The sequence below is a fragment of the Hypanus sabinus genome, chromosome 1, assembly GCF_030144855.1.
Source record: "Hypanus sabinus isolate sHypSab1 chromosome 1, sHypSab1.hap1, whole genome shotgun sequence".
Taxonomy (NCBI): Eukaryota; Metazoa; Chordata; class Chondrichthyes; order Myliobatiformes; family Dasyatidae; genus Hypanus; species Hypanus sabinus.
In genome coordinates, this window is record NC_082706.1 from 164,691,176 (window position 1) to 164,717,899 (window position 26,724).

Consider the following 26,724-nt stretch of genomic DNA (forward strand, 5'->3'; position numbering starts at 1 on the left):
GGAATCTAACCTGTACATGTATTTTTATATAATTGGCTAGATATAGATGACCAGAATTACATGGGTTCCACATACACCAACAAAATGATACTTTACCTTCATAATGGAAGTACAGCATGACAGAGTGACTACCAGTAGAAATGTCAAATCCGTGCTCAACACAACACTAATCTTATGAGTGGTACAGTTCAGGAACAACTCAAGTGTCAGATTGAAGTCAGAATGGAAATTATTACACTGTGAAACTTACCATCAAAACCACACACCTGAACTACTTAAAAATAACTAGAAGATGGAATAAATACTGTATTTAACAAATAAATTATATCGCAGATGAAAACAAATTAACTCATCCTATCTGATGCAGTAATTTTGTCAAATAAAAACTTAAAAATTGGTGAGGATATATTTCTGATAATTTACTCCAATACTGATGATTACCTTCTTTCTGGAACGTCCCATCGGCAGCGTGGGATCTTGAGAGTTATACGAGAAGCTCTGAACACCAGTAGAGAAGTCAAACTGACTCATTTCTTCACTGAGACTACTGTCAACCATGTATGACTGCGAGGACAAATAATGGGGTTCTGCTGAATAAAGAGAAGGGTCATCAACAACAGGCTGGAGTTAGACACGTCTTCTGAATTCCCAAATGGATTCACCATGCATGCAATGCTGCACACACAAAGACTGATGCGGAAGTGGAACCACCTTCAATATTCAGTTTTACTACTTGTGCAAAATTCTACCATGTACTCTAAGCCCAAGAAAAGTTGAGACCTCAAGCTTTCAGTGAGAGTGAGCTAAAGCAGTTTTGCTCACTCTCTAAATCTTCCTTTAATTATTGTAAATCTTCCTAAATGTAGACTTCTCCTTTAACATTTCCTTGTTAGAAATCCTCATTATCTATCCATCCGGCTAATTTGCCCTTAAGAATTTTTTCTGGTCTCTTCCTCTCAAAAATGTTTCCTCGCTCGCTGCATCGATAGGAGATCATAATTGTGCATGTACAGTCACATTTACACATTTATTTTATTTTATTTAGAGATACAGCACAGTAACAAGCCATTATGGGTTAACTCTATGAAGAGGCAACTAAAACTTGCAATGACATAGAGCGGTTGATATCATTTACTTGCACTTTCAGAAGGCTTTTGACAAGGTACCCCATAAGAGGTTAATAATCAAATTACAGAAAGTAGAGATTCAGAGTAAGATGTGGGAATGGATGCAGAATTGGCTTCAAAACAGAAAACAAGTTATGGTAAAGAGGATTATTTTCACACCAAGATGTTGTTAAAAGTGGGGTTCTGCAGGGATCAGTTTTGCTATTTTTACTTTACATTAATGATTTAGATAAGCACGTAACCAATAAACTAGTAAAGTTTGCCGATGACACAAAATGGGGGGGGGGGGTGGGCTGAATACATTCAGGCAGCAGAATCAATACAGTTAGATCTAAACAAAATCCAGATGTGGGCAGATAAATACAAAACCATGTAACAATCACAGCAGGGAAATAGGCTATCTCAGCCCTTCTAGTCAGTGCCGAACGCTTACTCTCACCTAGTCCCACCTACCTGCACTCAGCCCATAACCCTCCATTCCTTTCCTGTCCAGATACCTATCCAATTTTTTTTTAAAAAGATCAAACCTGCCTCTTCCACTTCAACTGGAAGCTCGTACCACACAGCTACCACTCTCTGAGTAAAGAAATTCCCCCTCGTGTTACCCCTAAACTTTTGCCCCTTAATTCTCAACTCATGTCCTCTTGTTTGAATCTCCCCTATTCTCAATGGAAAAAGCCTATCCACGTCAACTCTATCTATCCCCCTCATAATTTTAAATACCTCTATCAAGTCCCCCCTCAACCTTCCACGCTCCAAAGAAGAAAGACCTAACTTGTTCAACCTTTCTCTGTAACTTAGGTGCTGAAACCCAGATAACATTCTAGTAAATCTCCTCTGTGCTCTCTCTAATTTGTTGATATCTTTCCTATAATTTGGTGACCAGAACTGTACACAATACTTCAAATTTGGCCTCACCAATGCCTTGTACAATTTTAACATGACATCCCAACTCCTATAAATGGCAGATGAAATTTAAATGTAATATAATACATGTAGGAAGTAGAGTGGGGTTTTTGAGTTAGGAAGTGCACTGTATGAGAAGGGTTTGTGTGTTCTGGTCATCATTACTATCAACATCTAGACAATGCACAGAAGTGATTAGGAAGGCTAATAGAATATCGGGCTAGATAATGTGCTCAGTGGAGTTCAAGTCTAGAGGCATTCTCCTTAAGCTGTATAATGTGCCTTGAATACTGTGTACAATTTTGGTCTCCATATTTTGTGAGGATGTGAAGGCACTGGAGCGAGTCCGGAGAAGAGTGACTAGACTCACTCCAGGTCTGCAGGATATGAACTAAGAAGAAAGATTGAATTAAGTAGACGTAGAATGTGAGGAGACATGATAGAAGTGTTCATAATCATTAAGGATTCAAGTTAAATGGATGCCAGCTGTTACTTCAAAGTTACGATACAGACCATTTTATAGGGACACAACCCATAACATGGAGTTTGTCTGTATTATTCATAACATTACTAGGGATATAGAGAAGTTATTATTACAAATTATGACAATATTAGAAACAGGTTCTTTACTCATATTGCTTTTGATACTTTCTTATAATCCCACAACAGAAAAGGATTAAAATCACAAGAAAATAAATATTACCATTTATTGGAAAGATTTATTTAAATGTGCCATTCTAATTTACCCCAAAATCTAGATTTTATATAAAATTTCACACAAACCTGAATCACCCTCTGCTGCATCTCGAGCTTCTTTTCGAATAGCAAAATACCTTTTTTTCTTCTCAACTGGGACCTAAAGCAGAACATCTAATATTTGAAAAATACTTCCATATCAAGGCCAAATACCTTGCACTATACGTTGCACTTTGCCTTTTCTATTTCCATAACTACCACCTTACTAGTATATTTAAAGTAGGAAAAATAAATTAGCTCTCAAAGATCCTTCATTCCAGATTATAACACAAGATTGCTGAACTTGAATATCTTGATTTTTATGTGCCTTTTTAAACATTGTTTGCTTGAACTTATACTGTTTGATTGTCTGTCCTTCATTTTCCTCCTGCACTAAACCAAAGCATTGAGCCAAAGTTGCCTGGCGATGATGTTGACACAAATGCCCCATTTATCAAAAACCACCGAACCGGACACATAACTGACGAGACTTACTTCAATCTCCACTGGAAAATTGTAGGTGCGTTGAATATCTATCAAATTTTCAAAGATAAAAATATTCTGCAAAAGAAAAATGAAGAAATGATCATTGAATTCTGGAAAGATACAGCAACGAAATAGGTCCTTTGGCTTAACATATCCATGCCAATCAAGACATCATATGATACATTATTTTATACACTCTATATAAGGTCACCTCTCCAGTTTCCTATGATCCAAGGAATAAAGCCCGAACCTGCCTGGTCACTCCATACAACTAAGGCTCCTGAGTTCTGCCAATAATTCTTGTAAATCTCCTTTGCACACTTTTCAACTTAATTATATATTTCCTATACAAAAGGAACGCAAAATCATACATAGTACTTCTGATGTCAGGAAAAGCCATTCCTTAATTAACCAGATCATCAGAATAGTTAAGATTTTGCTATTCAAGACTGTCATGCCCATTCGGAGTGGAGAATGGGTGAAACACACACTGCCCACCGAACATCTGGTGAAAACCATTGAGAGCTGTGAAAACTAGGCTGGGGACTTTGCTGGCTATGAAAAACTATAAATGAATCTGTTTACCTGCTGCATTTTGAATCATTCAAAGCTTTGAAAAGTTAAAAAATTAACAATGATTTGAAGTTTGCAAAAAAATACTGCTTACATTTCAAAATAACTAAATTAAATTTAGTTAATTGAAGTGTAGATGATCTTATACTTACTGACATAAAACAACTCACTGTTCTTGCTGTAAATCTAACCTGGTTCAGTGAACTGATCCTCTAGATGGGGAATTTTGCACTGCCATTTGATTCTGCAAGGAGTCCAATGCCAAGGCACAGTCAAGTTTTGTCTTGAAATGCTGACTCTGTGTCCCTTTCCATAGATACAGCCTGACCTGCTGAGTACTTCCTGCATTTCTGTTTTTATTTTAGATTTCCACCATCTGCAGTATTTTGGTTGTTGACAGAACGATGACCAGAAGGCTGGGGACTTCAGCTTTCATATGATTGTCCAAAGACCACTGGGTGATAAGTGCCAGTGGCTTGCTGCACAATGCTGGAATTCTCCAGTAATTTCAAGATCAGCAAGCCTTATGTTTCCCTCCCAGAATACTTAAATTTACATAAATTCATAAATGCACTCGAATTGTAACAATAGACACAGCTAGCATTCCATGCTATTTTTGAGGAGATAAATATCCATCCATTTCCAATTTAAATGCCGGTTGGAATGGTAAAGAGTTACTATACATCTAATTTCAAGCAGATTTCTTAGCAAGTAGTGCAGAAACAATATTTACACAGAACTAAAAACTGGGTTAGAATGTACAGGGTTGGACCATTGAATCCTTCCAAAGCAGCTGAGGTATTTTCTACATTAGTTTGGAATTAAGTGCAGGATTCAGTAATGTAGAAAGTGAAGATCTGGTTGTTATACAATTCCGTTTGATTCACAAATATTTTGCTTTATGCTTGTGTATTGAAATTTACTTCATAACTATCATTATTCTGAGAAAGCTAAATGAAAGATACGTACAATGTTTTGTAAATTATCTTTTTAGTTAATATGCTACTGTGGACACTATCTCTACTATCACTGCTCTACTATCATGACTACACAGCTAAGCACATCACAAACACCATCTATAAATTTGCCAATGACACAGCTATTGTTGGCAGAACCTCAAATGATGATGAGGAAGTGAACAAGGAATGAAATAGATCGTTTGATAGAGTGGCGTCATAGCGACAACCCTGTACTCAACATTAGAAAGACCAAGGAATTGATAGTGGACTTCAGGAAGGGGAAGTTGAGGGAACATGCACCAGTCAGCAATGAGGGATCAGCAGTAGAAAAGCTGAGTACTTTCATGGTCCTGGGTGTCAACATCTCTGAAGATCTATCCTGGGCCCAACACATTGATGCAATTACAAAGATGGCCCAACAGTGGGTATATTTCATTAGGAGTGTCACCATCTACTCTTGCAATTTTTTACAGATATACCATGGGGAACCTGGTCCTTAACATCCATAAGACTAAAGAGCTTATTGTGGACTTCAGGCACGCTAGGAGCCACAATCACGTCTCCATCTACATCAATGGAGCTGTAGTGGAGCGTGTATCAAGCTTCAATTTCCTTGGTGTCCCTGTACTCCTCCATCCTGATCAACACCTTTATTTCCTGCGGAGCATCGAGAAAGCTCACCCCTGGCCCAGGATACTGACAGACTTTTACCGCTGTACCATTGAGAGCTTACTCACCAACTGCATCTCAGGGTGGTATGGCAATTGTCCCGTATTGGACTGCAAAGCACTCCAGAATGTGGTGAAAACTGCCCAGCGGATTATCGGCACCCAATTGCCCACCACTGAGAACATCTACTATAAAAGCTGCCTGGGCAGGGCAAAAAGCATTATCAAAGATGCATCTCACCCTAACCATGGACTTTTTACTCTCCTCCCATCTTGTAGGCGTTACAGGAGCTTCTGCTCCTGCACCAGCAGGCACAGGAAGAGCTTCTTCCCTGAGGCTGTGCCCCTGCTGAACCTCACATCACAGTGCTGAGCAGTACTGCACCCATATTGTACTGTCTCAGTACTTTTATATTTGTGTGCTGTTGCACTTATCTTTTATTCACAGATATTTTGTAAATAACACTATTCTTTGAATTTCTGGTTCGATGCTAACTGGCCTTGTATCTGTACTCGGCACAATAACAACAAAGTTGAATCTAATCTAAGTCTAACAAGTTGCATCACTGTCTGCTACGGAGGGACTACCATACAGGATCAGGAAAGTCCGTAGGGGTTTGCAAGCCCAGCCCAGTTCATCATGGGCACTAGCCACCCAGTATCGGGGACATTTTCAAGAAGGCATTAAGGAACCCCCTACTTCCCCACCACCCCCCCCCCCAATCACCCCTATTACAGGAGGTACAGGACACACACACTCGATGACTTAGGAACAGCTTCTTCCCATCCACGAACAGATTTCTGAATGGACAACAAATGAACCCATGAACACTACCTCAGTAGTTTTACTCTCTTTCTGCACTACTTGTTTATTTAAATCTCCATATATTTATCTAATTGTAATTTATAGTATTCTTATGTATTGCAATGTACTGAAAAACAACAGATTTCATGTCAGTGATATGAAACCTGATTCTGATTCTTACCTCCATCACATCTGAGATCACCACAAGAATATTCAAATCACAGCCAGAACAAGCATGTATATAATTTACCAATTAAGTATGCATATTTGTTTTGGGAACTCCCAACCCAAGCCAGATTAAAAACCTGTAAATGCCTCTGAATTTTGCTGTACAAACTACTCACTAGATTGTGGAATTTAATCAAGACAAGTGTGAGGAATTATATTTTGGGGTGCCAGATATTAACAAGACATATACAGTAAATGGCACGGTCCCAAGGTGTATTCATGTTCAGAGAAACCTTGGAGTGCAAACTCAATGCTTCCTTATAACGGTGACACACGTGGATAAGGTGGTGGTGAAGTATTTGGCATGCTTGCTTTCACAAGACAATTCACTGAATGCAAGAATGGGGATGCTGCCGTATAAATGATTAGTTTGGGCACATTGGTGTATTGCGTACAATTCTAGTCACAAGATTACAGGACGGATGTAATTGTATTAAAAGTGCAGAAGAAATTTACCAGGACGTTGCCTGGAATGCTGGGATTTAGTAACAAGCAGAGCTTGGATAAACTGTGTCCATTGCTACTGGAACGCAGGTGCTTAAGGGGGTGACTTGATTGAGATTTAAGAATTTGAGGATCACAATCAAAATCTTTTTAGTAGGGGAGGGAACTATAAAGCTTGACAATATAATGTGGGCGATGATGACAAAATTTAAAGGAGATTGGAGGAGAAAGTTTTTCAACACAGAGAGCACTGGCTGTATGGAAGAGCTCTCGGAGGTGGTAAAGGCAGAAATAATTACAATGCTTAGGAGGCGTTTGGACAGATACTTTGAGAGGAATGGAGGTGTGGAGTGCAGGCCTAATGCAGGCAAATAGGATGGGCAAAGTTGGCCCATATCTGGACTATACAGTTTGGTGACTCTTGTTTATAAAGTTTATAATCATCTGCAGTGTACTACCTGAAAGAACCACAAAAGCAGATTAGTAACATGTTTTAAAAGGTAAATAAATAACTGAAGAGTACTATGTTATGATTCTAGAGCCTAATACTAATGTTCTATCATTCAAATCACCATGCGGGAAGTAACAAAAAACACCATCCTTACTTTGTCGAAGGTGATTATACCAAGCATTACTAATGCAAGTAAGAGACATTTTCAGGTAAGGAATTCAGTATTAACACAACAGCTACTAGTACCAGCATCAGAAATGGAACATAATAAGAAAGCGTGTTGAGTACATGAACTATAGATTTATGGTCATCATCCTACCTTCTCCGGTTTTTCACTGAAAAGGAATCCTTGATAAAATTTAGCCTCCGTAAAAATGCAACAAAGGATTGAAATAATGCAGTTATACGCTGCACAATGGTACTGACGCCTCTTCTCCAAAAGCTGAGTTTCACCAGCCATGTTTTCCGTAACTGCATCATGACAGGACCTTCATAGAAAGAAACAAATACAGCCTTGTCAGTTGTACATGAAGAGCATGTGTTTCCTACAAAATAGTCATGAATGCAAACCAGGGCTGTTCTAATGCTTAAATGTCATGATATAATGACCACTTTCATATAAATATGGCAGTCTTTAATAATTGAAATATATCAATGATTCCTAAGTAGTGGTTTTTATTCCAAAATGGAAATACAACTGCTGTTGCACTGGCAAATTTTGGTGACATTCATAATCATTAACATCTCATTGCCACAATTGTGTAACTGGTCAGTTGTTGCAACCTGTGCAGACACAAGGAATTAAGTGTCATTAGCTTAATTAGTTTCATACAACACCATGAGTCAATGGGCCTGTTTTATGTTCTATTGAGCTTTTGTGAAGTATTCTCCAAAAACCAAAAAAAAAAACATGAACATGCCTGGAGTCCTTTCAAGTGCTTGGTAGCTGATGTAGGAATGACAAAACTTACTTCAGTAGAAGTTTTGAAAGCTTGTTGCCTTCTATGGTGCCCGAGGAATGCAAAGCTTGGATTATTTTTGACTGATCTGAATAGACATCATTCTTCGACAAGCGTGCATACATGACTTCAAACATCTTGTAACAACCAATTTTCTTTGTCAATTGGTTGTCAAAGAAGGACTGCAAGAAATAAAACTTACTTTTAAAAAAACCTAAAGATTTTGGTGAACAAAATAGCAATGACATCAATATCTTGCCTTCTAACTTGAATTTTATGAGAAAATATTTCATATTTGACAATACAATAAACAAACACAGTAAAATTATAGGCAATGCTTGACAAATTCACAGTACAATAAAAACTGTGAGATAAAATTCTGCCTTTACCTTTACAAATCTAGATTGTAAAATTTCCATGGCATCCCTCACAATTTTGCAGAAAAACTCCCTTAAAGCATCTAGGCTGCAGTGAGAAATGAGGGTAAGCAGAGAGCGGTCCAGAACAAAAAGCCTTGTATTTTGAGGCATTTCTTCATTTTCAAACATCTCATACGCAGCTTCTAGCAGGGCCACTTGCTTTGCACAGGAACCCCTGAAGCAAATAGTGAAAGATCTACTTTTCAGTGCAAATCAAAACTCTCCAATTATTTTACCAAACAGAATAAAATATACCCAAATTATTCAGCAGAATGATAACTTCAAACTATTAAACATCAATATTTTCAATAGTCTATCCAGAGTAAGCTCAGAATCTCCTTACTGCAGTCTCCGTGTTTTTGGAGACTAGGCACAAAATGGGCAGAAAGTCACATTTAAACCTATTATGATTGGCATCGGTAAAAACTTTATTAGAAGGATCTCTGGATGGAGAACTACAATTAATGGGCCAGGCTGACCAGCCTTCTTACACCTCCCTACCCAAACTATGAATCATGCTGCAATTCCCTTAAGAAAAATATCTCCTCTGATCACACCTGGTTTTTTTTTTGACAAGCCAAATGCATAGATAGTCTCAACAGTGAATGAATGAAAAGTACAATGGAGAACATTTTATGCTGATGAAATGTCATTGATCTGAACAGAGAATTTTTTTGTCCCTTTCACAGCTGCTGTATGGCTGCAGGAGTTTTCCAGCATTTTTGTTTTCAGATGACAGAAATTTTCATTCACTATTATTGGGTAGCCTCTCAGAGAAGAATTGGCCACAACCCTATCCCATCCTTTTAGCCTGTGCAAAGCAGCACAGGTGCAGCTGTAGAAATCAATACCATTTGCCCATTTGCAGATGTAGGGATCAATATCTTATTTACCATTTTGACTACCGCTGTAGAGTACGTTAAACTGAGCAAGTTAATACAACTAACAAGAACTCGCCTATTTCATTAAAACAAATCTCACCCATGCACACTCTTTCTATCAAACAAGTCCAACATAAAAATCTTCCTTACAGGGCGCAAAGTACAAGTAAATATCTAAGCTATTTCTGGTTCAATGAGTTTAATCTGAGAGCTGTGGCTATAAACTAAAAGCACATCACAGGATTTTTTTTGCAGGCATGATCTGAAGTAGCAATAGAACTCAAAATACAAAGATTAAGATTTGATGGTACACAGTTTACCAATGCTCTATGGTATACAATACCGATGTGCTATATTCTGAAAGCAGGTCTGAAATGCTTCCTCCATGATGTGTTTACTGTCACGACACAGAACTCCAGTCAGAAGCCTGAACAACAATGGGCTCTGAGATAGCTCCAAAGCATCTAGTAACTGAAAAATGTAAAGAAAAACACCAGTGCAACTAATAATCAGAGCAATCTTCAGTACAATTTCTGATAAGAGAAATGCATTGTAATTAATGTAACTGGTGAAGGTGATAACATAAAATTCATTGCTACGTAGCAGCTGTCAGCTAATACTGTGCAATTCTTTAAGGTGTGTAAAAAATTCCAAATATTAATTAAATTAGAAGTCTAAAGTAAGGTGGTGGTGGTATCTGTCGGTCTCTAGAGACCATGGATCTGTGCCTGGAGTTTACAGGGCGCAGGCCTGGACAGGGGTGTATGGGAGACCGGCAGTTGCCCAAGCTGCAGGCCTTCCCCTCTCCACGCCACCGATGTTGTCCAAGGGAAGGGCACTAGGACCCATGCAGCTTGGCACCGGTGACATCACAGAGCAATGTGTTGTTAAGTGCCTTGCTCAAGGACACAAACACACTGCCTCAGCTGAGGCTCGAACCAGTGACCTTCAGATTACTAGTCTGATGCCTTGCCCACTAGGCCACGCGCCAACACTAAAAGTAAGGAGACCTGTGTAAATGGCATATTTTTAAAAATTATGCTATGAGTCTCAGCAGTAACATTTATACCAGGGATAAAACAACATATCTTTTTAAATCCATTGCACTTGTAAGTACAGGTCATCATACACAACACAAGCCACTACCTGGAACATCTTGTCCTGCACGAACTGGCTGGTATGGTCGCCATATTTGAAATATATTGCATTGACTGCAAAGTACTTTTATAACATCAAGGGTCAAAGTATATAAATGCCAAATTTCTTAAATACCAGAAGGTGCATCCCAGGTTTGTAAGCAAAACATTGGGCCAAAGGAGAAGAGAGTTAGGAACAATGATCAAGAAAGGAGGAGAGGCAAGTCCATTAAGCATCTGAATCATTGGTCTGGAGGTGGTCATGACTTTGATGAAGACTTTGGAGGCAGTTAACAGAAGAGGCAGTAGTGGGCAATGCTGAGGTGGAATCAGTCAGCACTTGTAGGGCCAGAGGATGTTCAATTAAAATGGATGGAGGTTGAAACTAGTAAGAAAAGAATAATGGTGACTTGGTGACAGATTCAAACAGTAGCCACACTGTATAAAAGAGTACAAATAACAAGTAATGGGGTCTGGAAATAGCAGTGCAATAACTATGAGAGATTTTAATTTCACATACAGTGGGCAATCAAATTGGACAAAGTGGCCATGAGAACAAGTTCATACTGCGGATTCAGAATAGCTTTCTGCAGTACATGGAGAAGGATTTACGAACATCTTAGTGGGGGGGGGGGTCATTTTTTACAAATGATTATTTTGGAGGTGGTGACAAAAATGATTGATGAGGGCAGTGGATGCTATATACATGGACTTCAGTAAAGCAATGGTGTCTTATTGTAAAGTAAGACAAAGGATTAAGGCAAATGGATTGTACTGTGATCTTGCATATTGGATTCAAAACTGGCTTGGTCATTGAATTCTGACAGTAAAGGGGTGTAAATTGACTGAAGGTGTGTAACAAGTGATGTTCCACTGGTATCAGTGCTGGGACCTCTGTTGTTTGTGAGTTACATAAATGGCTTGGATGAAAATGTTAGTGTGCTGATTAGCAAATTTGCAAACAACACAAACTTCAGTAGAGCTGTGGATAGTGAAGATGTTTATCAACAGATACAGCAGCATATACTTCAGCAGGAAATATGGCTGGAGAAGGGCAGATGGAATTTAATTTAGATGAGTGTGAAGTGTTGCAATTTGGGAGGTCAATTGCAAAAAAGTATATATTTGGACCTTTACCAGAACTGATGTCCAGAGGGATCATGAGGACCAAGTCCATTTCTTCCCAAAGAATAGCAACACAAGTGGATAAGGTGGTAAAGGTGCTGGTCTTCATCACTCAGGGTGCTGAGCTTAAAGGTCAGAAGTCATGTTGTAGCTATGTAAAACTTCAATTAGGCCACCTTTGGAAAATCATGTCCAGTTCTGATCCCCGTTACATGAAAGATGTGGAGTTTCTCGAAAGTATGCAGAATATTTTATCATTGTTTACTCTATAATGTCTATAATCCCTTGTGTTTATCACCAGGATATTGTCTGGATTGGAGCGTATTAGGAGAGATTGGACAAACTTCGATTCTACTGTCTGGCAAGTCAGAGTCTAAGAGATAACTTAATTGAAGTTTATAAAATTATGAGAGGCAAGGACCCGGTAGATAATCAGAGCCTTCCGTGGAATTGTGAAAAATACATTGAGAATATACTTTAAGACGAAAGGAGGAAAGCTTAAAGGAAATTTGCGAGTTAAGTTTTTGTTTTAAACAGAGAGTAGTGGGGGCCTGGATCACTCTGCCGGCAGAGGTGTCATTCGAATGCAAATCATGTGCAGACAGTTGGAAGTAGTTCAGATCAGCATGCTGATGGACAAAGACATTGTGGGCCACAGGCCTTACTCCTGTGCTGCACTGTTCTATATTCTTAACACATTACGGAGTCCAGCAGTTTCCTGTCTACTTTGGATTTGGTAATGAGTAATGAGGGAGGTTTAATAAATGACCTCATAGTAAAAGATATCTGAAGAATAAATGACCTGAGTATGATAGAATTCTGTATTTGGTTTGAAATGGGAGTTACAATGTCCAAAGAATTAGCTAAAGTTGATTGTGTTGATGGCTTAGCAGGAGAGGCACTTAGCATGCAGGGAGGAATTTAAAGATATAATCCATGTTGCTCAGCAAAAATATATTCCAGTAAGGAGGAAAGATTTTAAGGGAGGGTTGAACCAACCATGGCTAACCAAAGTAGTGCACAGTAAGTTTCAAAAAAATGTACAACACAAAATTTTGTGGTCAACCCAAAGACTGAGATAGATTCAGAATCCACTGATGCCAAGACTGATGTGCACACAAAAAGACCAGGGAAAAAAAAAAGCAGCATGCTTTTGGAGGTCATACATTTCCTGTAACTGAATTACATCACTAAATAGATGAGTCAAACATAATCACTCTACTATATAGATTCTTCCATTAACACAGCAAGAAATTCGTTTCTCAAATTTCAATTTCCCCCAAAACTGAAAATTACATTTCTAATCAAGAATAGAGACAGAAAATATGTTATTTCATTTCTCTCAATTCACCAAAACTAATGATTACTGCTCTAGAGTAAAAGATAAATATTTCATTTATTCTGTTAAAAAGCTACACTTACTTTTTTGATACAGTCTACATAGTTGTTGTACTTCAATGTACCCTTGGGAAATTCATCTGATTTCATTGGGAAATGGGCAGCCACAAATTGATCAAGGGAGTCTTGAAGTTTTGAAAGATTTTCTTCCGGAAGCCGAGTGAAAAATGGCAGTATAATCACTGCTTGGGTCTGCAAAAAAGAAAAAGAAAAATGTTTCAGAACATTTTGACTTGAATTCCATTGCCTAAACTTATAAATTTGACAGTGTCATGAACTGGACAGTAATTTATCAAAATGGAGGAGACCATTCTGTCCATTGAGAAAAAAGGGAAGACTGCAAGCTAGAATGAAATGCAGGGAATGCAGGGGAATGAAAATTCCTCTCCCCAGCATCATTTTCATAAACGTACAGTCACTGGAGAGCAAGACTAAGGACCAAAGGGCAAGATTGCTGTACTGGAGGGAAATAAGGGATTGCTGCATTCTGCATCTTTCAAGGAGACATGGTTTACTCTGGACATGCCAGATAACCTGGTAAGACCGAAGGGCATCTTGGTACAATGGCTGGACAAGACAGCTGATTTGGAGAAGGCAAAAGGTGGGGGTCGTGCGTTTCATGATAAACTGCTTGTGGAAGTAGTGGTCTTGTTGCATTCTTGTTCCCCCAACCTGGAACATCTAACAACTAAGTGCCGACCATTCTACCTACCTTCGTGACCCTCTCCACAGTTTACATACTGTCAAAGGCCAACACTAATCAGACACTTGAGATGTTAAGTGCTGTCATCGGCATACAAGAAACAGCCTACCCCAATGCCTTTCAAATCATCGCTGGGGACCTCAATCAGGTTTGTTTGACAAAATCTCTGCACAATTATCATCAACATATAACCTGCAGCACCAACACACTCAACCACTGCTATATGACTGTTAGGAATATCTACCTTTCCATGCCGAGACTACACTTCAGGAAATCTGATCACTTGGCTGTCCTCTTCCTACCCGCATATAGGCAGAAGCTAAGGAGCAAGGCTTCAGAGGTGAGAACAAAGAGGTGGCTGTGGAAGGCAGGGAGTGGCTATGGGATTGCTTCGAGTCAGTGGACTGGGCTGTGTTTAAGGTTTCATCAGAGATCTGAATGAATACACCACAGCTGTCACAGACTTTACTAAAATAGTTGTGGATAATTGTGTCCACACAATATCATTCAGTCTTCCCCAAACAGAAGCCCTGGATGAACCCTAAAATCTGGCGACTAAGTAAGATACAAAAGGTCCAGGTACAATCTCTAGAAATCCATCTCACAGGTGAAGTGGTAATTCTGGACCAAACTTGAATCACTGAAGGATGCCCAATAGCTGTGGCAGGGCTTGAATGCTGTCACTTTCTACAAAGTGAAACCAAACAACGAAGGTGATAAGGTTTCACTCCCAGGTCAGCTCAATGCCTTCTATACTCACTTCGACCATCAAAACATGGAGGAACCTTCTTGAACTCTCACAGCCCTTAATGACCCAGTGATTTCAATTTCTAAGGCTGCCATGGGAGCGTCCTTCAGAAGGATGAACCCATTGAAAGAATCCGGCCCAGATAGGGTACCTGGCCAAGTACTAAACATCTGTGCTAATCAACTTTAGAACCATAGAACATTACAGCACAGAAACAGGCCTTTTGGCCTTTCTTGGCTGTACCGAACCATTTTTCTGCCTAGTCCTACTGATCTGCACCTGGACCATACCCCTCCATACACCTCTCATCCATGTACCTGTCCAAGTTTTTCTTAAATTTTAAAAGTGAGCCTGAATTTACAACTTCATCTGGCAGCTCATTCCACACTTGCACCACTCTCTATGAAGAAGCCCCCCCAATGTTCCCTTTAAACTTTTCCTCCTTCACCCTTAACCCATGTCCTCTTGTTCTTTTTCTCCCCTAGCCTCAGTGGAAAAAGCCTGCTTGCATTCATTCTATCTATACCCATCAAAATTTTATATACCTCTGTCAAGTCTCCCCTCATTCTTCTATGCTCCAGGGAATAAAGTCCTAACCTATTCAACCTTTCTCTGTAACTCAGTTTCTCAAGTCCCGGCAACATCCTTGTAAACCTTCTCTGCACTCTCTCAACCTTATTAATATCCTTCCTGTAATTCGGTGATCAAAACTGCACAAAATACTCCAAATCTGGCCTCACCAATGCCTTATACAACCTCACCATAACATTCCAACTCTTTACTCAATAACTTGATTTATAAAAACCAATGTACCAAAAGCTCTTTTTACTACCCTATCTACCTGTGACACCACTTTTAGGAAATTTTGCATCTGTATTCCTAGATTCCTCTGTTCTACTGCACTCCTCAGTGCCCTACCATTTACCTTGTATGTTCTACCTTTGGTTTTTCCTTCCAAAGTGCAATACCTCACACTTGTCTGTATTAAACTCCATCTGCCATTTTCAGCCCATTTTTCCAGCTGGTCCAAATCCCTCTGCAAGCTTTGAAAACCTTCCTCACTGTCCACTATCCACTGTCAAATTTACCACCAACTTTCTGGAGTATTCATCAATATGCTTAACCTCTCACTTTGGCAGTCTGAGATAGCCATCTGCTAGAAGCAGGCTTCAAGCATACTGATGTCTAAGAATATAGTAAACTGCCTCAATGACTATTATCTAGCAGCACTTACATCCACTGTAATGTGCTTTGAGAATCTGGTGATGAAACATAACAACTCCTGCCTATGAGGCAACTTGGAACCCCTCCAATTTGACTACTGTCACAACAGGTCCACAGCAGATGCCATTTCATTGGCTCTTCACTCAACTCTGGAACATCTGGACAGTGAAGAAGCATACACCAAGGTGCTCTCCATCAACTAGAGCTCAGCAATCAACACTATCATCCACTCAAGACTAATCAACAAGCTCCAAGACCCAAGCCTCAATACTTCCTTTTGCAACAATGTCCTCGATTTCTTCACTTACAAATGCCAGTCAATTCAGATTGGCAACAATATCTCCTCCACAATCTCCATCTGCACAGGTGCCTCACAAGGCAGTATGCTTAACCCCCTGCTCTACTCATTTTACATTTATGTGCGGCTAAACACAGTTCCAAGGCCATATTTAAGTTTACTGATGACACCATTGCTGCTGTTGAATCAAAGGCAGTGATGAATCAACATATTGGAGGGAGACTGTAAATCTGGCTGAGTGGTGCCACAACATCATCCTCTCACTCGATATTAGCAAGACCAAGGAGCTGATTATTGACTTCAGGAGTTTGAGCCTGGAGTTTGGACTGTGTCATCGGAGAGTCCGGGGCTTCAATTTCGAAGCTCAGAGGCCGAAGCCTGGATACTAGAGTTGGGGGGGAGGGGTGCGCATGTGTGTGTGTGAGTGTGTGCGTGCGTGCGTGCGCACAGGAAGGGGTTTGTTTCTGTATCATCGTTTGCTGCTTGTTATGTTCTCTGTTGTTCTGTCAAGCATTGTGGGCATGCTGTGTTGGCACCAGAATATGTGGCAACATTTGTGGGCTGCCCCCAGAACATCCTTGGGTGTGTTGGTTGTTAACACAAACAATGCATTTCACGGCATGTTTTAATGTACATGAGATAACTAAATCTGAATCTCCCTAAGAGCAATGAGTTATCTCCAACAATATCGACTTACAAGGTTTAATGAACAGATGTCAAAGTGAAATTCTGGGACAATAACTTATTCTTCTCAATAATCCACCACTGGCTCTTTTCTAATGACACAGACACAATTCTACATAGCCCACATCCTTTTAGTGCTATAGGCCCAGTGGAAACTATTTTAACTAGAAAATTATCAGAACAAAACAAAATGGCAAAACTCACAAGCTTATTGCATGTGCCTAGACAGTCTGCCAAACACAACCCTGCATTGTTCATGTTTGCTTGGCTAATGATAGCACACCACATCATTCATGCTCAGCCATGTGTCATCACGCCCCTTTAGAGCTGTTTCAGATAGCACTTGTTCCCCGGAAATATTTAAAATATTTTCCTACAAACTTCTGTCAAAAATTTAAGTCCTTTTGCATGACTTCCTCCATAATTTTGTAAAAGATAACATAATTTTTAAATGTTAATCATGTTCCAACTTCTCATTTATCCCATGTGAATTTCCAAGCCTTGATTTTGCCATCAGGTAAAACTTTCCCCATTGAAAGTTGAAAAAGATACCTTCAAGTTCAATGCCAATGTTGAGTCCGTTAATATAGTGTTATAGGTATGGAATACCAATTCAAATGCTTCATGACTATTGCCAAAAGAGACCGAGGAATCAATCTAAAAAGAAAATAAAACTCCAGTTAGCAAAACTGTCTGCATTAGGCAAATAACTATCACATCAACTAATTGAACAATTTCCAACGAACTGTTTTAGAGAAGCAAGTCAACACAAACATATTGAAGCATTACCCATGAACACAAATAAGTGTTTTAAGGAGACCAGTGGTATGGATTTGCCAGCTGCTTTGTGTTTGCAGCAACTTCTGCTACATGGGAGCTCATAAGGCCCTCCATAGGTTGGGGTTGAAGATGGAGGTTGCAGTCCAAGTTGTTGGTGCAATGCTGCCAGTTGATAAACAAGCCAGGGCAGTACAATATGGAGAGCATGCTGCTGCCCATGCAGCAGGCTCCCCTTTCCATGCAGTTTTTTTTAAATCGAAAGGATCGGCAGAAGCCAATACAATTTGGCACCAGAGGCATTGCAGGAGTTTCCAGTCAGCGTTAGATTCAACATAGGACTGTCTTGGGGACTCCACAAGGGGGTATAGCTGCAAGTAGCTGAGGTTTGAAATCAGAGCTTTCCTTCTCCTAGGTCAGCTGCCAACCACAGCTGACAAGCCCAATTTGCTCAGATGGGAACTCGGAACGCAACAATATTGGAACAGTTGTATTAAAGACACTGGTTTAACATGTTTCTTTTGGTTGGCCTAAGCTTCTATTTAATTATATTGCCCAGCACTGCATTTCTGACTTGTGAACTGCTTGGATTATGAACGATTCCCTGAATGGAACCTGGGGAGAATCTGTAATTATCTGTTTAATTACAGAGGCTCAAGCCTCTGTTAAACTCACACGATAGGAGTTATGGCTGATCAAAACTTGATGCAAGAGGGAAAGTAGCCATAGCTTTACATGAGCTGGTTTGCAAAGCACGGAGGGCAAATGGTATTTGGCACAACTTTTAAATTGGGGTTGGGAGGTAACAGAGACATAGAGGACAGTTCCAGCAGCAGATGGACTGATGGACAATGAAGACAGTCAATATAGCCAAGATAAATCTAAAAATGTATATGATCTCTAGGGTTGAAAGCAGGACTAGCAGCCAAATAGGATGTTTTTTTTCTGAGATAGAGATCAGTTTGATTAGAAGTGAGTGAAAACCATTAACAGGAGCACAAGCATTAAAATGGGCACCAATGGCACAATCCTTGCTCCTGGCAACAGTTAACTAAAGGAAATTATAGTGAATCCAGGAGCAGATGACCACCAGACAATCAAGCTACTCAATGAAAGAAATCAATCAGCTTCAATTGGGTAATTTAGGAATTATTCCAGGATACTATCTTAAACAAAATTGCATGGCTAATCATTAAAAATCTTGACATGTTTCTCTTACTTCCAAGGATCCAGTAATTGCCAGACTTAGAACCATGTCTATCGTCATTATCTGCATAATTTCTTCTCTTCACTTTCTTCTAATGTCTAAGAGCATTCTTATCATTCACTAATACAATGAATCTCCTTTGAAGGTAGGACATTCTGCCTTAAGATTTGCAGTTTCTAATTACAGGGCACATGCAGTATTGGCGAATAAAACATACCTGAAGCACTTTGGATAGGAGTGTCAAGACAGCCATTTTGCTCTCAGAGCTAGATTCCCTTGACCACCAAGACTCAAGTTTTGACCAGTTGGTAAGTACCGCATTGACCAGGAGAATACCTTGCTTTTTTCGTACATTCTGATCTCTGAAACTTTGGTCAAGCATTCCATTCAGAATAGTGCTGACCTGTAAAAGGAGCAATATGGATGGTCAAATGCAGTGAATGAAATAATGAAAATCCTACAGTATTCATTAAATCTCTAAATTCAGATCTGCACAATCCCTGTATTTTTCTTTGGAGTTAAATAAAAAAAAAAGAAAAATGAAAAGTTAGGCAGATACAAAAAGTGATTTGTAAAATTAATCTAATTACCCTATTTTCATGACTTAACAAACCTTTACTTTGGTGAGTTATCGCACTCAGCTTCATCATAGGTGACAAGGAGCAACCCTTGTTCTGTCTGGACACTCATCCTGCCTTATTGCAACACTGGAAGCCACCAGCTGACTCAAGGAATCCATGCCAGATAGACAGGAACAATGGCATTAGTCCCATTCCCAATCTATTTCCTAGTACACTTGCAATATGCAATTCAACTGCTCTTTTGCCACAAACAAAACTAAATTTCCACTTAACCCACCAGCAAGTCTTTGGGATGTGGGGGGGAAACCAGAGGAAACACATGTGCACAGTGAAGGAACTTGTAAACTCAGGATAGACAACACTCCAGGTCTGGATTAGTGGAGCTGTGTGAAAGCAACACTACCTGCTATACACCAGACACCCAATTCGATCAAACCTGGATTAGTGGATCTGTAAGGTAATAGCAGCAACTACTTTTCTACTGTAAACAAAAACAGAAGAGTTGGTTCTGCAGGACTGATCATGGTTTGAAAAACATCCAGCATCCTTCTCCCATACAATAAAGCTTCAAAATACCTTATCAGTGGTATATGTTATATATTTTCTATTTAATATTGGCCATCACAAACAGACTATCATAAAATGGTCTCACTTGACCAAAGTGAAAAACATCATTAACATGAGAAAGTATGAAGATGCAGGAAATCCAAAGCAACGCACATACCAAATGCTGGAGGAACTCTGCAGGTCAGGCAGCATCTATGGAAATGAACAAACAGTCAACATTTTGGGCCAAGACCCTTCTTCTGGACTAAGAAGAAAGGGGGAAGATGCCAGAATAAAAAGGTAGGAAGGAAGCTAGCTAGAAGGTGATAGTGAAGTCAGGTGGGTAGGGAAAGTCAAGGGCTGGAGAAGGAATCTGATAGGATTGGAGTGAACTACAGAAAACATCATGGCACATCCACTGACATCCTGCATAAACTGTTCGAACCTTAATCAATAGCTTTAGCTTAACATTATTGTAATAGGAACAGTGCCTACCATTTTAGAGTTTTTGCTTGCTGAATTCATTAACATGGCAACTGAAGAGTTAAGATTTCTGAGCAATTCATCATTAATGGTTTCGGGAAACAAACTGTAGAAGTATTCACCATGGGAAAATCTGATGAAATTTCTCTGGGATTCCCCTGAAAGCGGGACGGAGAGCTCCATTGTGTTTAAAAGCAATGAAACCAGTTCTTCACACTACAGGATCAAAAGACAAAGTATATTCAGATGTGCTTCCACTTTGACGTCCAGTAATATGGAAAAAAAAATGATATTCTACAACATCAGCAACTTCCACTAAACTTATCCCTTAATGCAATTGAACCTCATAATATCGCACTGTGGTGAACTATTAAACAAAAGCCTTACACCCAATAAGTAATTGATAAAAGAGCTGGCAAAAGCTTGGTTGAAGTAATAATATAAAAAATATATATCCATGTGAAAAAACAGGCTGGATTAAGATTTTGCATAACATGAAGCCTTGTTATCCATTTTCTACATTACATCAAGAAACATGAATAAAAACAAATGATTTTGTGTTGAGTTTAGTTTTGTTGCACAACTTCTGTGAGAGCAAAGGTTATTCTGTATCTCAAACTCTTTCTTGTGCAGTAATTTGTGAATTCTGTAAATATGGGTTTCTTAAGTCCAAACCGCCATAGTGCAGAGGTAATCTATACGGTCAATCAAAACTGTGATAATTTAGTTTATTCTGCAGATGGTTATTAACAGGAAAAAAAACAAGCATTCTGCAACTTGTTCAATTCTATGACAACTGACAAAGTAGAGCAGATTAACAATGTTTGAATTACCAAATAAGCATATTAGAAAAACTCAAAATACTGAAGATCATGGAAATCTTTTGTTCCAGAAAATGCAGCGGGTTTGACTCATAAGTTAATACAGGTGTAGTAAAAAGCATAGCAGTCAAGCTACTATTACAGTGGTATATTCCCTGAGCTAAAATAGCTTATGGAAAAGAATACAGGTTACCCGCTGAGGGCATCCAACTTTTATTCGAAACAACACATTCACTCACCTGCTCACCAAGGGAAAATGACAGTTGTAAAAGCCCATCTGCTAACACCTTACTGCTAACATCTATTGATGGCAGTGATTTTCTCTCATCTCCAGGTGCCATTCCTTTGTAGACAGCTGACAAAAGCTTTGAATTCAGTGGCGTACCTGTCTGTAATAAACCAGCATTGTGTTTAGAACCTTTGCAATCAGACACACGTGAAATGCCAAATTAATCAAATGAATCACTAAATAAGTTTAATTAATCAGTGTTATTGAATCAGATTAACCAATATATACAAAAATCAACTTTCAGTTATAAATCTCTTTGCTTTTGATATAAGTACACATCTGTTCCACTATCACTGGAACTTTCTGTATTACTACTTCAGTACTTTGTTAAAATACAATGAACAAAATAAAAGTGAAATGTTTTCAAGAAACTGCATTAACTAAACTTTGCATGAGTTTGTTTTGCCACACAGTATGAAATGCCATACTTATGCACTTGTTCAATAATAAAAATTATTTGTCTGAAACTTTTGCAGCTTTAGATTCAAATTCGGATACAAGTAAATTGGCTGCAGATGAGTGACTGTCATTCTATGTTTCTGACTTTGCACTATTTGAAAATTACCTGGTACTTCAGTACAGCGTTGAGAAGGTCGGCCTTGTAAAGCTGTTTGCATGCTGAAAGGATGGAGCTTAATTTGTCATGATCTGTCTGACTGTAGAGATCCACACTGCACAGATCTTCAATGCTGCGGCACATAATAAAATATAAATTAATGAAAATAACTGTAATTTCTGAAAATCCAAATAAAGTAACAATGTAAAGACAATTTTCACATGAAGACAGAACTGATTGATTCAAATATTGTGCAGGCATCTTTGTTAAAAGATGATTCCAGTGCAGGATCTCATGCCGAAATTCCAATTATTCAGACAATAACTGTGCTTCATATTTTGAACATTTATTACATAACTTTGGTAATTCTTCATTAAATATATCCTCCATGTAATTTTTTAAATTCATACAACTTTTTGAAGGGTATAAACGTTTCCAAAGGTGATGGTCATGGAAAATTTTGAATGATGTATCAAACCAGACGAAATGAACTCATCCTTCTACTATGCCTCTCCAAATATCCTCTTGCTTGAAATGCTCACTCGCGTGAATTAAAGAATAATCTTTCTAGTGGTAGTCATGTACACTAAGCAATGATCAACACATACTGAAACAATACACAAAATGCTGGAAGAGCTCAGCAGGGTTGGCAGCATCTAAGGAGAGAAATAGAAACTTAAAGTTTGAGGTCAAGACCCTACATCAGCACTGGAAAGAATGAGATGAGAAAACCAGTATCTGCTGATTTCAATTCCTCCAGCATTTTGAATGTTGCTCTAGATTTCCAGCACTTCCAGTCTCTGCTGTCACCTCAATGTTTACTGCGGATGGTGTGAGCTCCAGCTGTCTTTTTCTTTCTTACTCAAACTAGATTAAAGCCGAGAATTAGCCATTAACTTGGCACCAACTCCATCCCTGGTCACCGTCAAAGACAAACCTTCACTGTTCATCTCATTTAATTTCATCCCAAATGTCCCAAGCAATCCACAGTTGAAATTCTGATCCACTCAGCCATAATATTACAATGCCTTTCTGAAAGGCCTCCTACCTCTCACCCTTCACAAAGCTGAATTCATCCAAAATGGAGCTGCATATGCTAAGCCAAACCATTCTTCCAAGCCACAGTCCCATGTTTCCTGATCAACATATTTTCATGGTTCTGTGTCTACAAACTCCACATCCTGTCTAACTCTCTCAGATCTCTATATGCTCCGACTTCTTTCGTCACCTGTTAGTAGCCAAGTCTTTAGCTAACCAGGTCCTCAGCTTAGCGTCCCCATCTCAGTCCATAACCGATTCTTGTTTTCCCCTTAACCTCCACACCCTTACCTCATTGCTAATTTTGTCCAATTACATTCTTCAAAGCCACCTTGGGCACTTGTGAAAGGCACCATATAAAACCAAAGTGATTTTAAACATATTGTACAAGTTTGTAAACTCAGTTGTCAGGATTACTTTTCTTACAAAAATTTTCATCTTACCTCTGTGGTGTAATTCTTTTCCTCATGCTGTCTTCAAACACGTTACAATAAGGTGTTCTTAAAACAGCTTTCAAAAGCCTTACACAGGAATCAGGCAAACCTTTCATCACTTGTACATCTGCCATATTAAACCCAACACTGGGTGGATCAGCCACTACTGCGGCTATTAATTCAAACAGACTGGAATTTAGTAAGTCTTTCTCAAGCACCTTAAAAAGAGATTGAGGGAAAAAACCCAATAAAAATTCCAAGCTGTTTAAGTTGAACAACCAAAATCAATGAACAAAAATATTAACTTATATAGTTTAGTATATTAATCTGAGATGAATATAAACTCTTGGAATTTGCTTAATTTTATTTCCATCTGTTGTTCATAAATTGTCATGTAGATGCTGTGTCATTGACCAGAAACTTCAGCAGGACCTGTCCATAAATACTCAAGCAGTTGAGGCAGATCACACCAACACTCCAAAGCCATTCCACAAAATCCAGATGGAATACTTTCCACATGCTTGGATGAGGACAGCTTCAACAACACCCCAGACATTCAACACCATCCATGCCAGAGCAACCCACTTAACTGGTAACACAGGAGACACGTATGGCCATAGATGCTGGGAGTCTAGAGCCCTGCTGCAGCGTCTTGATCCAAAATCTTGACCATCGCTTTGATGCTGCAGCTGATGTCTGACCTACAGAGTTCCTCCAGCAGTTTGTTTTTTTTCCTTAAACTGAATTGGGACCTCATCCATCACCTTAACATTCCCTAACATGATCAATACGCGGAGGCCGTAGGGTGCACCATGCAGCTACATGAGAGTAAGTCAACTCCAACACAACACCATTACAGCCTGCATTGGTGAAGTTTGGAGTTCAATTGTGGTGACATCTGTTAGGAGTTTGAACATTCTCCCTATGACCACATGGGTTTCCTCCAGGTGCCCTGCTTTCTCCCCACAGTACAAAGACATACCAGTTTGTAGGTTGTAAATTGACCTGTGATTAGGCTAGTGTTAATATGTGGGTTGCTAGGTGGTGTGGCTCATTAGGCCGGAATTCTCTGTTCTGTGCTATATCTCTAAATAAATGAATGAATGTATGAATAAATAATAAAATTCCTAACCCAAAACATCAGATGTATTGGACACCATCACTAACAATATCACTGCCAAAGTTGCACATCATCTTGATGTGGAAAGATATTGCTAGTCTCTGCCCGAAATGTCGACTGTATTCTTTTCCACAGATGCTGCCTGGCCTTCTGAGTTCCTCCAGCATTTTGTGTGTGCACTTGTGTGTGATTTTCAGTATCTGCAGGTATTTCCCTGTTTATAGATTGCCAGTTCTTCACTGTTCCTGGGTCTAAAACTCAGAACTTTCTTCCTGATAGCACAATGTGCACACTCTTTACCAAAAAGACTGCACTGTCTCCAGAAGGCAGATCACCATCAGCTTCCCACGGGGAATCTGATGAGAAATGAAATCTGGCCTTCCAGAGACACCCAAGCGCCAAAAATAAATACTGAATCAAACTTTTGCATTAATTTGATTTTAAAAATACTCTGCGTTTTAGGAACGCCATCTTCCCCATCGTATTCAGATTTCTTAATGGCCCATGAGCCCATTCACAGGAGCACACTACTCCACTTCAGCACTGTCCATTTACTGTTTGTAACTTATAGTGATTTTTCTGCCTCGCACGGCACTGCTGACACAAAATAAATTCACCACATACGTCAGCGATAATAAACCCAATTCTGATACTTGGATCCAATGTGACAATTCAAACAAATTAAGTTATTTATTTGTATATACCCCATTTATCAAATACCTTGACATTGCAATGCCCCCTTGGTGAGAATCAATTTTGCATACTTGGCCATGCTACGCTCTCATACCTTACTGGTTTGCAGCAAACCTATTCCAATTACTATTTCAATTCAACCAATCACGGTAATTAACATAGATTGGGGAAACAGTAAGAAACAGCTAAGCAACTGATACTGTTTAAATACGGAGCACTGAACAATGAAATGCAAATGACATTGCATGTTATTGCACTCAGGAGAACTTAGACAACTTTTACGTAACGAAAAGGAAATTAAAAGAAAAATCTAAATTAACTGCTTCTGAATCTATGAGCTGCTGATGCTAAATCTACACAGACCCACATGCTTGGATAGATTGTTCAACAGTTTGGGACAATACACCTATGACAGAGGATCATTGAAAATAAAAAGCAATTTTCAATTAATTCAACAGTGGGCTAGTACTGTACAGTGAGACTGTGATAGAATGCACACTCAGAGATTTATAACTTAATACAGTGTAGCTGTCTGTGGAGTATTAACACTCACTTACAGAAAGCACACGAAGGCTGAAGCATACTCAAGCAACTGGCTAAAGATAATATATAGATTGTTCAAACTCAAAAGAAAACACACTCTGCATTATTGAATTTAATTGTATACCTCAATAGATTAGTTGCAAGTACACAGGGTACACAGTAAAAAACATGAATAACTACCTTCCAGAAATCCTGCTGACAATTCTCCAGTGTCATACTAACAAATTCCATAATCCGGACTAAGATCGTGCATTTATTATAATTGTATTCTTCTCGCTCTTTGGGGCTGTAAAGTGTGCCCTTGATCCCATAAGCAAAGCTCTCCTCTGCAGCTTTAATGTCATGCATTGCAAGATCTTTCAGAAAGAAACCCACTGCTTTCAGAAAACCAGACTTCTGGGAAGTTCCTGCAAAACATCAAAAAAAACAATTAGTACAAGACTTACTGCTCAACTTTTCAGAAACATCCTCTTCTTCCTCTCACACGGACTCAAGTGAAGAAAATTTTACTATCCACCGCAAAACTAGATGTGCCAATCACATGATCCAACGTTCATAAAATTAGGAATCATAGAAGTGACATTTTATTAATAGAAAATATGCAAATGAAAGAACTTGCCTTTATGTCCAACAATGCATTTACAGGAACTTGAACTGGAAAATTACATGAAGTTATAAC

The 26,724-nt window shown here is 39.1% G+C and overlaps 2 protein-coding genes across 14 annotated transcripts in view; one reads left to right on the forward strand and one right to left on the reverse strand.

Annotated features, from left to right (window-relative positions):
* The window catches only part of prkdc (protein kinase, DNA-activated, catalytic subunit), a 235,195-nt gene that overhangs the window by 98,256 nt on the left and 110,215 nt on the right, over positions 1 to 26,724 (reverse strand). Inside the window, exons 32-46 of the mRNA XM_059980547.1 lie at positions 26,226 to 26,452; positions 23,699 to 23,907; positions 22,227 to 22,350; positions 21,612 to 21,761; positions 20,564 to 20,767; positions 19,159 to 19,344; positions 17,510 to 17,614; positions 13,325 to 13,492; positions 9,985 to 10,112; positions 8,731 to 8,935; positions 8,354 to 8,523; positions 7,702 to 7,870; positions 3,264 to 3,329; positions 2,817 to 2,889; positions 442 to 590 (exon numbers count right to left, since the gene is read on the reverse strand). Of these exons, the coding sequence (XP_059836530.1) occupies positions 442 to 590; positions 2,817 to 2,889; positions 3,264 to 3,329; positions 7,702 to 7,870; positions 8,354 to 8,523; positions 8,731 to 8,935; positions 9,985 to 10,112; positions 13,325 to 13,492; positions 17,510 to 17,614; positions 19,159 to 19,344; positions 20,564 to 20,767; positions 21,612 to 21,761; positions 22,227 to 22,350; positions 23,699 to 23,907; positions 26,226 to 26,452 (2,333 nt within the window). The remainder of the gene's footprint in view (positions 1 to 441; positions 591 to 2,816; positions 2,890 to 3,263; positions 3,330 to 7,701; positions 7,871 to 8,353; positions 8,524 to 8,730; positions 8,936 to 9,984; positions 10,113 to 13,324; positions 13,493 to 17,509; positions 17,615 to 19,158; positions 19,345 to 20,563; positions 20,768 to 21,611; positions 21,762 to 22,226; positions 22,351 to 23,698; positions 23,908 to 26,225; positions 26,453 to 26,724) is intronic.
* The window catches only part of LOC132399811 (uncharacterized), a 58,644-nt gene that overhangs the window by 19,849 nt on the left and 12,071 nt on the right, over positions 1 to 26,724 (forward strand). For 3 of the 13 annotated variants that reach the window (XR_009514097.1, XR_009514092.1, XR_009514094.1), the window contains one exon: positions 19,128 to 19,249. The exons of 4 other annotated variants lie outside the window; for them this stretch is intronic. Coding sequence is in view for 2 of the 9 variants with exons in the window: in XM_059980588.1 (XP_059836571.1) it covers positions 5,260 to 5,827 (568 nt within the window). In the remaining 7 variants the exon portion in view is untranslated. Of the gene's footprint in view, positions 1 to 5,259; positions 7,693 to 12,203; positions 12,268 to 19,127; positions 19,250 to 22,137; positions 22,272 to 24,944; positions 25,016 to 26,724 lie in introns of those variants that run through there. 6 more of the 13 variants (XR_009514102.1, XM_059980588.1, XM_059980597.1 and 3 more) reach the window with 4 other exon arrangements.